This window comes from Solea solea, chromosome 12 (assembly GCF_958295425.1).
Source record: "Solea solea chromosome 12, fSolSol10.1, whole genome shotgun sequence".
Classification (NCBI taxonomy): Eukaryota; Metazoa; Chordata; class Actinopteri; order Pleuronectiformes; family Soleidae; genus Solea; species Solea solea.
The window spans coordinates 2,323,974-2,338,146 of NC_081145.1; the positions used below are offsets into that span (position 1 = coordinate 2,323,974).

The 14,173-nt window shown below is 43.1% G+C and overlaps 1 protein-coding gene across 1 annotated transcript; it reads left to right on the forward strand.

Annotated features, from left to right (window-relative positions):
- The first annotated feature begins 1,509 nt into the window (after window positions 1-1,509).
- zgc:153993 (uncharacterized protein LOC767645 homolog) lies at window positions 1,510-12,675 on the forward strand. Its single transcript, XM_058646522.1, has 6 exons — window positions 1,510-1,714; window positions 4,233-4,281; window positions 6,797-6,958; window positions 8,082-8,214; window positions 9,514-9,618; window positions 11,292-12,675. The coding sequence occupies exons 1-6, from the start codon at window positions 1,648-1,650 to the stop codon at window positions 11,388-11,390; spliced, it is 615 nt and encodes a 204-aa protein (XP_058502505.1). The 5' UTR covers window positions 1,510-1,647; the 3' UTR covers window positions 11,391-12,675.
- The last annotated feature ends 1,498 nt before the right edge of the window (window positions 12,676-14,173 follow it).

The following is a 14,173-nucleotide window of genomic DNA, read 5'->3' on the forward strand; positions in this document are numbered from 1 at the left end:
CTGCACCCAGAATAGCAGGGAGAGCAGAGGAGTGTGTGTCCTCGCTGAGATGGAGAAGAGAACAGAGAGAAGGAGGGGAAACCTGGGCTCACATGTCACAGAGGGACCACTGATGTGTGAAAGATAAGGGATCTTTGTAGACTGAGTTTTATGACCCTCTTTATCTTTGAGCAAAGGTCCATATGGTCTCCATCCAAGATGCATGTGACTCCATCTTGAATGAGCTGATCTCCAACAGTACAAGCTGCAGATATGTCCAAACTCCATCTACAAACGAGTGCTGTTTTCAAAGAACATCAAATGCTGCCGCCGTGCAGCGCACCTTTACGCACAGTGTTCAGCATCACAGTTACACAGACTCTGTGACAGGAGCCGCAGGAGATAGGAGGCCACAGAACCAGGACAGGAGCCACAGGAGGCCACAGTACCAGGACAGGAGCCACAGGAGATAGGAGGCCACAGTACAAGGACAGGAGCCACAGGAGGCCACAGTACCAGGACAAGAGCCAAAGGAGCCACAGGAGATAGGAGGCCACAGTACCAGGACAGGAGCCACAGGAGGCCACAGTACCAGGACAGGAGCCACAGGAGATAGGAGGCCACAGTACAAGGACAGGAGCCACAGGAGGCCACAGTACCAGGACAAGAGCCACAGGAGCCACAGGAGATAGGAGGCCACAGTAAAAGGACAGGAGCCACAGGAGGCCACAGTACCAGGACAAGAGCCACAGGAGCCACAGGAGATAGGAGGCCACAGTAAAAGGACAGGAGCCACAGGAGGCCACAGTACCAGGACAAGAGCCACAGGAGCCACAGCAGATAGGAGGCCACAGTACCAGGACAGGAGCCACAGGAGATAAGAGGCCACAGTACCAGGACAGGAGCCACAGGAGGCCACACAACCCGCTGAAAAAAACGATATTATAAATCTCCCATGGAGTTCTGAGTCAAGCCTGCCACTTACCTGTCAATCAAAAACGCAGTACTCCCTTTAGCAGATACTCCACCCTGTGGCCAAAAAGAGAAAGCACACCTCTCTGTATGTGAGAAGCTGGAGCAGAGATACACTGCTACACGCAACAATACATAACAATACACAATAATACACAACAATACATCAAAAACCTCAGAACATTTAAAATGAAATAACTATTATTAATATAATATTCTGTTGTCCTTACACTAGTGTAGTCATATTTCCATCATCTGTTTCTTTTCTTTTGGAATGAACACTTTGCAGTTAATAAACTTTCATCATCGTGTCGTCCATTTTAGTCAGGAGGATACTTTTAGTTGTAATATTTAATTTTTAGATTTTATATCCTGAAAAGTTCGCCAAACAAAACAAACTTATACTTTTATATTTATATACAATTTCGTTTAGAAACGCTTTATGTCTCAGACCCTGGTAACAAGGAGGTGGTGTATTTGTCTGTCTGTATATCGCAGACGGGACAGACAGGCGTGGAGAGGGGGCGGGGCGGGGCGGGGAGGAGGCGGGGCAGACACTTGTTACTTCCTTGTTCTGAAGTATCAGAGAGAAAACCTCTGTCTGTTGCTCACGAGCTGATTCAGCGTCAAATGTTGGAGGAAAACATTTAGTTGAACATTCATCGTGAGCTCCGAGCCGACAGACAGTGTGGGGCCATGTCTGACCGCGAGGAAGAGACGACAGACGGACAGCAGGAGCTCCAGGGCGCCGTGGGAGGAGAAGGTATGTGAAGCCGTGTCTCACACACACACACACACACACACACACACACCGAGCGACTTACCTGCGAACTTCCGCCCTGTGTTGAAGGCGAGTAGAATGTTTATCATGGTTTATTATGACGGTCTATGAATGTGTCATTGAATCGTGAACGCGCACGTTTCCTCTGTCACTGACTCATGTGAATTTACTGAGATTATAACATGTGACACTTTGACAGGTCACAGTAGGTGAAGTGGTTTCACTACACATGTAAATAATCACTGTCACACGCACGGAAGCGCGTGCGTTCACATAATTGCCTTTTAATTGTAACATGATGGACTTTGATCTGGCTTTCAGACACTGGGAGATAGTCCTGTCTTTAAGTCACATACATGGTTTGACCATGAGTTTGTGGACCTTCCACAGGACTCCAGATCTGTTAGATCAGAGCAATGTTTTTCCAGGATAAAGATGATGCATTCACGCGTCTGGCTACGTGGTGACTCAGGACACGATAGTTGATGGGGCATGTGTGTGTGCGGGCAGGAGTCACCATCGGTCCACGGGAGGTTCTTGCGTCTCGATAATTCAGAAAAGATAATAAAAAAAAAAAATAAAGCATTGCATTCATTTATTTTTTCAAATGAATGAAATGCGCTTCTGTAATGACTTCACCTCACAGAGTGGGAGTGAAGTATTGTTTATGGTGGCTCTGTGTGTGTGTGTGTACTTCCCCACTATGACCAACAGAGAGCGCCACTATATCGTATATAGAATATATACTGCATTTATAGAGCTGCATTTCTGAACAAGGAGAACGCCATGGCAACGATGCCGAAGAGGAGGAGAGGATACTTTCAGAAAAGAGACAAAACAAGAGTGAACTGTGTGAAGGTTTTCAGTCGATGGCGATGTGGCTTCTTCCTTCTGCATCAGAATCTGCCTGGTTGATATGGGGCTTTGGTTTATACTACACTGTATCTATCTTCTTCTTCTTCTTTTCCTTTGGGCTGCTCCCTTCAGGGGTCGCCACAGCGAATCAACCTCCTCCATCTCACCCTGTTCTCTGTATCCCCCTCTCTCACACCAACTTACTTCATGTCCTCTTTCACTACATCCATAAACCTTCTCTTTGGTCTTCCTCTGGACCTCCTGCCTGGCAGTTCCAACCCCAGCATCCTTCTACCAATATACTCACTATTCCTCCTCTGTACATGACCAAACCATCTCATTCTGGCCTCTCTGACCTTATCTCCAAAACATCTAACATGTGCTGTTCCTCTGATTGACTCATTCCTGATCCTATCCATCTTCGTCACTCCCAAAGAGAACCTCAACATCTTCATCTCTGCTACCTCCAGCTCTGCTTCCTGTCTTTTCCTCAGTGCCACTGTCTCTAGACCATACAGCATCGCTGGTCTCACCACTGTCTTGTATATCTTTCCTTTCATTCTGGCTGATACTCTTTTATCACACATTACCCCTGACACTTTTCTCCACCCATTCCAACCAGCTTGAACACGTTTCTTCACCTCTTTTCCACAATCTCCACTGCTCTGGACTGTTGACCCTAAATACTTCAAATCCTCCACCTTCTTTATCTCCACTCCCTGTAGCCTCATGGTTCCACTTGGGTTCCTCTCATTCACACACACATATATTCTGTCTTGCTGAGACTAACCTTCATTCCTCTCCTTTCTAGAGCATATCTCCACCTCTGGAGCTTTTCCTCCACCTGGTCTCTGCTCTCACCACAGATCACAATGTCATCTGCAAACATTATAGTCCATGGAGATTCCTGTCTAACCTCATCTGTCAGTCTGTCCATCACCACCGCAAACAAGAAGGGACTCAGAGCCGAACCCTGATGTAGTCCCACCTCCACCTTGAACTTCTCTGTCACACCTACAGCACACCTGTACAGCACACCTGTACAGCACACCTGTACATGTGTGGTGACTGTCACATCTCTGTGGCGACTCTGTAGCTGATGGTCGCGCCGCTGCGTTCTTTGGCTCAAGCTCTTGGATGAAGTCTTTGAAACCTGCAAGATGTTTATTGGTTTCATGTCTTTGTAAATAAAGTTTGTCTGTGATGGCGTTCTGACGAGCAGCTGTGAACCCTGCGATGTGGAGGAGGCAAAAAAGACATCTTGCTCTTTCTCAAAGTGGAATTTTAAATTGGTCTTTGCCACTTACTAGACTCAAAAACATTGAGCATCAATATTGAGCATCATAGCAGTGACAAAAAGATCAGTCACGCTGATTTAATCACAAAGACTGATTTATATCGTGATATATATCATATCATATAAGAACAGTTTATGGTAATAAAGAGCATTTCAGGTATTTTTGTATCCACTTTTCAGTTATTCAAACCTTTTATCTTTTGATTTTCTCTCTGTCTTTTAACATGCAGCACTTAAATGTGTTTTGATAGATGCTATGTAAATAAGGCTTATTATTATTATTATTATTATTATTATTATTGTTGTTCTTATGCAGTCACTGGTTAATAATTTTTCAAACTGTTTCAGATGTCATCGATGATCCAATCCTGGAGCAGGGAGCAGTGGTCCTTCGCGGGTATGTCCTTTAATATAACTCTACTTCTATATTAATAATAGACATTATTTTTCAGTTATGAGGCGATATTATCCATAACATTTACCTTTTCTTTCTTTTTTTTAATGCATACATTCTCTGTTGTCTGTGCCTGTCGTCCACATGATGAACTGCTGCTGTCGTTTCATTTAAAACTTCTGGGGCTGTTTGTTTTCTGCTTGGAACTTTGATTGGAGCATACACTCTGCGTATGCTCCATCATTGGTTGGTAGTAAAGATTCCTGCTCCATCATTGGTTGGTAGTGGCCTTGACTCAACTCTGTGGGGAGAAGAAAAGTTCTGTGAACGAATCGGCATTTTGAGAGTGGATTGTCAAGGCCCATATGTCGAATTTTATATATGTATATATGTGTGTGTGTGTATATATATATATACACACATATATATGTGTATATATATATATATATATGTATATATATATACATATATACATATATAATATATATGTATATATGTATACATATATATTATATATGAGATGTTCTGAATAACAATAATATATAAGCTCTGAATAACATTAGATGAACATATGCTGAAAATGACCATCACCTGAAAACATTGTGACTTCCTGAACAAACGTGAATAACATTAAAACATTTGAAAAACACTGACAGAATTCTCAATCAAAAACAATGTGACTTTATTCTGCTAGCTTACTTATATGTAACATCTCTAATTACTTTGACAACATTGTTGCTTCACTGCTGATATATATATATATATATATATATATATATATATATATATATGTATATAAATATGTCTATATATATCACATGGTATACTGTGTGAGCAGAAACACATCTCGGTACAATTTAGCACCACAGAAAAAAGGTGAGCAATTTAAGTCTCTATTGTATTTGCCAACTTATTCCTCTCATGGATATGTGTGCTCTGCTACACTCTGTGAGGAGGAGCCTTGAGGGCAGCGAGCATTCTGGGAGTTGTTGTCTTTCATCTACTTCGTCTACATAGACGACCCAGTTTTCTTTCCAGCAGGGACCTTTTCCTTTTAGTATGACTGGGTTATTGGAGTCTGTGAATGGTGGCCAGTGTATTTTGTAGTAATGCAGCTGCGCCACAAGGTGGCGATGGCTACATTTGCAGTACCTGCAGTCACACATGTGAGAGGTCCCATGTGATGCACATGACCACTGGCAAGACAACGACAACTTGATTTCAAATTAAAATGAGAGTTTTGCTTTAATTCAGGTGAAGTAGCTTACAGACTCAACAGTGACGGATGTTACTCACACACTCACACACTCACACACTCGCACCATCGTGTCAAATTTACTGGTGATTATTCTAAACAAGTGGAAGCCAATTATTTGTGTTATTATTGTGACATCCTAAGTGCTGTGTTGTTGTTGTTTGTGGTGAGTCTACATCTGGTTGTGTTACAGAACTTTGACAGTATGCAGTTAGAAGCAACGTTTTATATATATATATATATATATATATGTATTCTAATCCCTTTATATGTGGACATTTCTGTACTGTTCTAACCTAATTATTGCCAATAAGTGGTCCTGGTATGCTACAAAGGGATCAAAATTACACAGTAGTGGCATGACTCTTTCATATTTGAATTCCTTTACTTCATGAACATTGGAGGCCTGGTGTGTGTTTCAGTGGAGGCAGATAAAAGTCTGACCATAAAATAAAGAGCCATAAAGGTGATTGTTGTTGTTTTGTCAGCTCAGTGAACAGGTTGGTCTTCTGACACCTGATGCAGGTGCTTAGTGCAGCTTCAGATGTTTCAATGCTGCTTGAGTTTGACGGTTTTATGCATGTTTTCACTCTTTGTGGATTAGCATGGATTAGCCTCATTCACCACAGAAGCAGGACATACTGTATTTTAAGATGATTGGTTCATCCAAACCAGAAGTAAAATTCAGTCCAACCAAGTGCCTTAAGAAAGGAATTGAATTACAATGTAATCTCAGAATACACCTGTTCTGTGAAGGCTTTGTAGGTTTGGTGGAAAACAGATTATAAAAACATGAACATCTCACTGAGCTCTTTGAAATCCCTCATTCCAAAATAGCTACCAAACATGGCCGTGCACCTAAAGTGACGGTCCAGGTGAGGAGAGCATTAATCAAAGAAGCAACCAAGAGGCTCATGGTAACATTCACAGCTCAACACGGTGAATTTGTTATGTATGGTTGGAAAAATGGATGAAGACAAGTGTCAGATGATGATTTCAGGGTCAGTGGTCACATGGATTTACAGCAGAGTAGAAAAGGTTGAACAGTTATTGGTGACCAGATTAAACACATGCTCCATTTAACAACCTTCACAGCTCTCTGCTACACTGAGAGGCGATCACCTAGAATTAGATGAGAGATATGGAGCTTTCTTTTTTCATTTTCTCATGTCGACATTTAGCCATAAACATTATGACATCATCTTTTCCTGAGTGAATATTTGTTGTGTTCAGGAGAAATGTCTCTTGTTTTCTCTGTCACAGGTATGTGATTGAGCGGATCAACACAGAGGAACCCGGCCGGCAGGTCCACTCTGAGGATTTGGGAGGACAGCCCAACGAACTACAGGATCCACACGTCAAGGAAGTGGTGCAACAGCTGCTGAAGATCGCAGATGAAATGAACAGGAACGCTGAGTTACAGCAGTAAGCTTGACTTCATGCTCAGTCACTGTTTTCATTGCTCATCGCTGTCCAGCTGCATTACATTTGTCAGTAATGGTTACGCAGCTACATGGCAGGTATTGGCCCGCCCCTTTGCCTCGCAGCAGGAAGTCACCAGTTGGAAACCCAGTGTGACCGAAGGCCTCTCTGTGTTTTCTGTCTGCATGTTTGTGGGTTTCCTCCGGTTTCCTCCCACAGTCTAACTGCATGCAGACATTCTTAATTGACTGGAAGGTGTAAATGTGAGAGTGAATGGTTGTTTGACTGACACCTGTCCAGGGTGTGACTCCACCCCCCCCACCTTCATGCGAGGATAAAGCCAGAGAAGTGGGCAATGGTTATAAAGCATGAATATCAATAAACCGTTTAGTTCTTCTGCTTTAAACTCCCAATGACTTTTGTATGAATACAGCAGCAGCGTCTTCACTTTTAACATTAAAGCTTATTTTACAGTAAACAATGAAATTATGATGGAAAAGTTAGTTGTTGTGAGAGGAGTGTGTGTAAAAGTGTCAAGTTTATAAGCTGCACTAATTATCTCCAAAATCCAATGTTTTACCTTTAACTCCCGTCAATGAAAAGAAACTAAAGTCAGTTTGAAAAGACATGAGATGTCACGAGAACACGTCCTGTCTTTAGAGATTTAACACGCGATTTCTCTTAATGTCGTTGTGATTTCTCTTAATGTCGTCGTGATTTCTCTTAATGTCGTCGTGATTTCTCTTAATGTCGTTGTGATTTGCACTTCTCGGCCACTGTAGAGAGAAGAAAACAAAACAGAAAAGCTCAGTGATTGTTCAACACACAGTCTGCTGTGTGTGTGTGTGTGTGTGTGTGTGTGCGTGTGTGTGTCCAGGTATTGCTAATGTTGTGGGGACCTAAACCTGTTCACACAGTCACATTTTGGGGACTTGTCTTCCTTGTGGGGACAAAAATCAAAGTCCCCGTATCGTAAATGACTAGATTTTAAGGTGAAGACATGTTTTAGCTGTTGATGTGGGCTTTTGTCTGAACTGTTGCTGCTGTAGCAGACACACTTCACTCTTCCGGGACATCTAATGTGGACCACTGTGCAAATATGAATTTGTGTCTTTGTTTCTGACAGATTGATCAACCAGGTTCAGGCTGACTGTGCTCAGGACATCTTCATGAAGGTGGCCAGGAATATCTTTGCTGATGGAATCAACTGGGGCAGAATCGTGGCTCTCTTCCATTTGGCTTACAGACTCATACACAAGGTAACAAAGATGAAGGCCACACATTACAACTGTACATGAATGAAAGCATATTACGGTCAGCTGCTGTGGAGACTTCACCGCACTGTAACGTCCATTCATCTCTATTCTGTGATTTACTGCTCAGCGTTGACTGTTTACAGGTGATTTGTCATTCGGACTCTTTTGTTCTCCCTGTGCTGCTGCGACAGAACAGCTGACTAAGCACCACAAACATTTGAAAACAAGGATCAGCTTTGGTTCCGGGTCTGACATGTTGCCTGGTATTTAAATCTACACTGAAGAAAAATAGAAATGCAACACTTTTGTTCATGAGCTGAACTCAGATCACACACACACACACACACACACACACACACACACACACACACACCTTCCACAAGCACAGGAGGACAACATGCAAACAGGAAACACACAAAATCACCATTTCTCTCACAAATCTGAGATAATCCAGCCCACCTCACAGGTGTGGATTATCAACAGGCTGGTCAGTTTTAACCCGTGAACTGAAGGTTCATTTCTCGACCAAAGGCGTTTCAGACAATCTGTCAGTGCATCCAACCAGCATCCAACCGGCCTCACAACCGCAGACCACCATCACTGAGAGCAGCTCCCCTGTAGGGACGGGAACAACACGCCATTTTCAGATTCGATTGTCGAGTCCCACGTGTCCAAGTTTTCTCGAATTTTCTGCCTTTTTTTGAAAACGTGTGCTTCCGCGCGACGTGTTGCTTGCGTACAACATCATTCACAGCGCGCAGCATAGAATTAGACTGAATAGATCGTCCATGGTCACTGATATCTGATCTAGAATTTTCTTCAATATCGCAGCAATGCGGAGGATGGAAAATATTCTACACTGTACGACTTCATTTTAGGCTCAAAAACATGGCTGTAACGTCCAATGTTGACCATCAGAGCAGTGAGCGACAACTAAACCAAACAAAATTATTATTATTATATATACTATTCATTCATTCAGTGTTCAGGGCAGATGGCAGACAGCGTGTTCCACTTCCTGCCGATATCCCCTAACAGATTTAGACAGATTTGTGAACAATATTAGAGCGAAATATTGATTTTGTGTTTATAGAAAATGTTTGTGAGTGTTGCATTTCTATTTTCCTTCAGTGTACAGGAGCATTACCCTAAAACATTTGATTGATCCCAAAGACACACTGAGGATGACTTGTTACCTGATGGCAGAGGTTGTCAGGGACACCTGGTTACTGCAGATTACAGATTAAGAAACACAGAAAGATGGTTTACGTAGCTGATGACATGTGTCTTTGTGTTTTACAGTCACTGACCACCAACCATTTAGAGAACATCAGAATAGTCATCAGTTGGGTTCTCCAGGTGATCAAAGACATGCTCTACCCCTGGATAGTACAGCAGGGAGGCTGGGTAAGTGATGCATGAAGACCTGTACGTAAGAGCAGAGAAATGTGTTGTTTTTCAGGCATGAAGAAGAAGAAAGTGTGTTCTGGTCAGGAGATGATACAGAACTCACATTTACACCTTAACCACGCCCACTCGGGCTGTTGGAACGAATTTTGGAGATTGGAATATTAAACAAATCAGTAATAATTGAATGTTGTAATTACTGTTTGAATGTGTATTCTTTTATTTATTTATTTTATTACATGTGTTAAAATGTGGCGACTAAGGCCCCGCCCTCTTTCCTCTGCCTATCCACGGGTGAAAAACAAAATGCTTTGCTCACGTACGACCCTCGGGGAACAATAAAGTTTTCACAACAATCTGACGTTCAGTCAGAAACGACGGCGATAAAACACCAACAGACTCCTGACCATCAAAAAGTTTCCCATCAACAAACTGAAAAATTACGATTAAAGATTTCACTTGAGGAGACACCTGTCAACACAGCACCCTGGCAACCACCTGTCTCCACATCACAGAACACTATCACAGACAAACTGGTACGCTTTATTTACAAAGACATGAGACCCTTTAACATCTCGCAGGAGTCCGGTTTCAAAGACTTCATTCAAGAGCTTGAGCCACAGTACACGGCTCTAAGCAGCAGAGGGAATATAATATGAATAACGAATATACATTTCATAGAAATGTAAAACAAGAAAGGTAATACACTTAAGAGTTAGAAGGATCAAAGATAGATACACATTTCTAATATCAAATAAAATAAAGTACATTTAAGTGGATCAGTCTGTGGTGTAGTGTGGATCAGTCTGTGGTGTAGGGTGGATCAGACTGGTTTAGTGTGGATCAGACTGTGGTGTAGTGTGGATGGATCAGACTATGGTTTGTGTGGATCAGTCTGTGGTGTAGTGTGGATCAGTCTGTGGTGTAGTGTGGATCAGTCTGTGGTGTAGTGTGGATCAGTCTGGTTTAGTGTGGATCAGTCTGTGGTTTAGTGTGGATCAGTCTGTGGTGTAGTGTGGATCAGTCTGTGGTGTAGTGTGGATGGATCAGACTATGGTGTAGTGTGGATCAGACTATGGTGTAGTGTGGATCAGACTGTGGTGTAGTGTGGATCAAACTGTGGTGTAGTGTGGATCAGTCTGTGGTGTAGTGTGGATCAGACTGTGGTGTAGTGTGGTTCAGTCTGTGGTGTAGTGTGGATCAGTCTGGTGTAGTGTGGTTCAGTCTGTGGTGTAGTGTGGATCAGTCTGGTGTAGTGTGGATCAGTCTGTGGTGTAGTGTGGATGGATCAGACTATGGTGTAGTGTGGATCAGACTGTGGTGTAGTGTGGATCAGACTGTGGTGTTGTGTGGATCAGACTGTGATGTAGTGATGATCAGTCTGTGGTGTAGTGTGGATCAGACTGTGGTGTAGTGTGGTTCAGTCTGTGGTGTAGTGTGGATCAGTCTGGTGTAGTGTGGATCAGACTGTGGTGTAGTGTGGATCAGTCTGTGGTGTAGTGTGGATCAGACTATGGTGTAGTGTGGATCAGACTGTGGTTTAGTGTGGATCAGTCTGTGGTGTAGTGTGGATCAGTCTGTAACAGCAGGCTGATCATTACAAACACATGTATGAGTTGAACTAATTGAAATGTGCCGACTGCTCAACAATTTTCTTTCCGTGCTTTTCTTAGGAGGGAGTGATCCGTGGCTTTTCTCGGTGGAGGACAGTAGCTATGGTAGCATCAGTCGTACTGGCAGCCACCTTTGTTTTCTACAGGAAGACGCACTGAGACCATCCTTTCAACTGAAGCTGCATCTCTTGATTTGGAGGGGTCCTGGCTCTCAGGTCATAAGAACAACATCTGCATTTTAATGAGGACGACTTCCAACTGCTGGAAAAAGTTGTTGTTTGACACCATCTTGTTATCTGTTCTCTTTTTCTCTCTCTTAAATGGACCTGGTTATTTCAGATTGACTTAGAATTATTCATTTGAATTAGAAGAATTATAATTAAAAGGAAAACACTCCAGTTAGTGAATGTACCCTCTGTTTATTAACTCCTCCAGCAGTGAACACACGCAGGAGCAGTGGGGGATTGGGTGCTCAGGGGGGCACCCAGCCCTTGGCCCATCCCGGGAATGAACCAGCAACCATCCAAGCCCAATACCTTTCCTCTTGGACACGGGGTGACCCTTTTCATGTCGTGTCCATTTTACAGACAAATGTTAGTATTTCCAAAGTAGGTGGATGTTGTGTTGAGATGTTTACACACACTTTTATATGCATATGGTTTAAATATGAAATAATGTTTATAATAAATGCAGATGAAAGTGGTGTGAACTGCCATCAAACAACCTTGTTTCTATGTTTGATTGAGAATCAGAAAAAAAAACACAGTTAAAAGCTTTAGTAAAATCAGATCAGAATAAAAACCTTAACGATGGTTTGTTACGGTTTAGTCACATGACTCCAAACCACTACAGCAACACAACACTACAGCCTTTTATTTATTTTATCATTATTATAATTTTTTTATTATTTTCTGTGAACACTGGATCTTTGACTTCACATTATTAAAAATATGAATATGTATTAAGAATATAGTTATCAAATTAAAAAGGATCTGACAGAAATGTCTTCAGTCTAATGTGAGGAAATAACTCCTGGGAAAAATAGATCTTTACAATCTGGAAAAGGTGCTGATGTCATTCGAAGAAATAATATAAAGTTAACACAGCAGAAGCTTCATTAGAACACAAAATCAAACATGAAATGTTTAGGGAAGGGCTTCATCTGCAGAATATATGATGTACAGAGGAATCTCTGTGGAATGAAGACGTCCACTAAAGCTCAATACTAACTCACACCTGCCTGAGCTCTCTACGACCTGTACAATAAAACCACATTTCCATCACATCTGAGACAGAATTAACTCGTGTGATGGACATAAACAGTGACCAATACAACAGAGATGTGTTTGTTTTTTTCTTTCTTTCTATAAAATGAACTAAAATAGAGTTGAACTCACTCACCAAGAACTGCAATAAACAGGAGGGAGAATTCAGCTTGTTTTGACATGTTTGTTCATGTGTTTTCTTTATGTTGTAAAAACAACAAAGAAGAAAAAAAGGATACAGTATGTACTGTAGCTATTAAGAGTCACATGTCCAGAATGAGTGATATTTGTATTCATTTATGACAATATTGAATTTAAATGTCTTGTTCTATCCTAATTGTTATTTGTTTGCTCAGGGACTGCACATGTACATGTCGCTATTAGCTAACTCTGGAACCATTATTCAAATTGTTTGTTTTCCCCTTTCAGCAATAAAACTGATGTGAAACAGAATATGACGCCAAACTCAAAACAAAAAAACGCTCTGCTGTTGCATTTCTTGTTCGAACAGATAAAGGTGTTTGTAAAGGTGTGGTTATAACAAAGCGGTGTCACGTTTACGACCTACAGGCCGCCACGTTAACGACCTACAGGCCGCCACGTTTACGACCTACAGGCCGCCACGTTAACGACCTACAGGCCGCCACGTTTACGACCTACAGGCCGCCACGTTAACGACCTACAGGCCGCCACGTTTACGACCTACAGGCCGCCACGTTTACGACCTACGACCTACAGTCAGCCACGTTTACGACCTACGACCTACAGTCAGCCACGTTTACGACCTACAGGCCGCCACGTTAACGACCTACAGGCCGCCACGTTTACGACCTACAGGCCGCCACGTTAACGACCTACGACCTACAGTCAGCCACGTTTACGACCTACAGTCCGCCACGTTTACGACCTACAGGCCGCCACGTTTACGACCTACAGGCCGCCACGTTTACGACCTACGACCTACAGTCAGCCACGATTACGACCTACGGACCGCCACGTTTACGACCTAGAGGCCGCCACGTTTACGACCTACGACCTACAGTCAGCCACGATTACGACCTACAGACCGCCACGTTTACGACCTACGACCTACAGTCAGCCACGATTACGACCTACAGACCGCCACGTTTACGACCTACGACCTACAGTCAGCCACGATTACGACCTACAGACCGCCACGTTTACGACCTACGACCTACAGTCAGCCACGTTTACGACCTACAGTCCGCCACGTTTACGACCTACAGGCCGCCACGTTTACGACCTACAGGCCGCCACGTTTACGACCTACGACCTACAGTCAGCCACGTTTACGACCTACAGGCCGCCACGTTAACAACCTACGACCTACAGTCAGCCACGATTACGACCTACAGACCGCCACGTTTACGACCTACGACCTACAGTCAGCCACGTTTACGACCTACAGGCCGCCACGTTAACGACCTACGACCTACAGTCAGCCACGTTTACGACCTACAGGCTGCCACGTTAACGACCTACGACCTACAGTCAGCCACGTTTACGACCTACAGGCCGCCACGTTTACGAACTACAGGACGCCATGTTTACGACCTACAGTCAGCCACGTTTACGACCTTTAGGCCGCTAAGTTTACGACCTACGACCTACAGTCAGCCACGATTACAACCTACAGACCGCCACGTTTACGACCTA

What these genes read in the sequence shown, in the direction of transcription:
- zgc:153993 (XM_058646522.1), top strand. Translation starts at nt 1,648, where the DNA reads ATGTCTGACCGCGAGGAAGAGACGACAGACGGACAGCAGGAGCTCCAG. An exon ending in GGGCGCCGTGGGAGGAGAAG is followed by an intron (nt 1,715 to 4,232) that starts GTATGTGAAGCC and finishes AAACTGTTTCAG; the next exon opens with ATGTCATCGATGATCCAATC. An exon ending in GGAGCAGTGGTCCTTCGCGG is followed by an intron (nt 4,282 to 6,796) that starts GTATGTCCTTTA and finishes TCTCTGTCACAG; the next exon opens with GTATGTGATTGAGCGGATCA.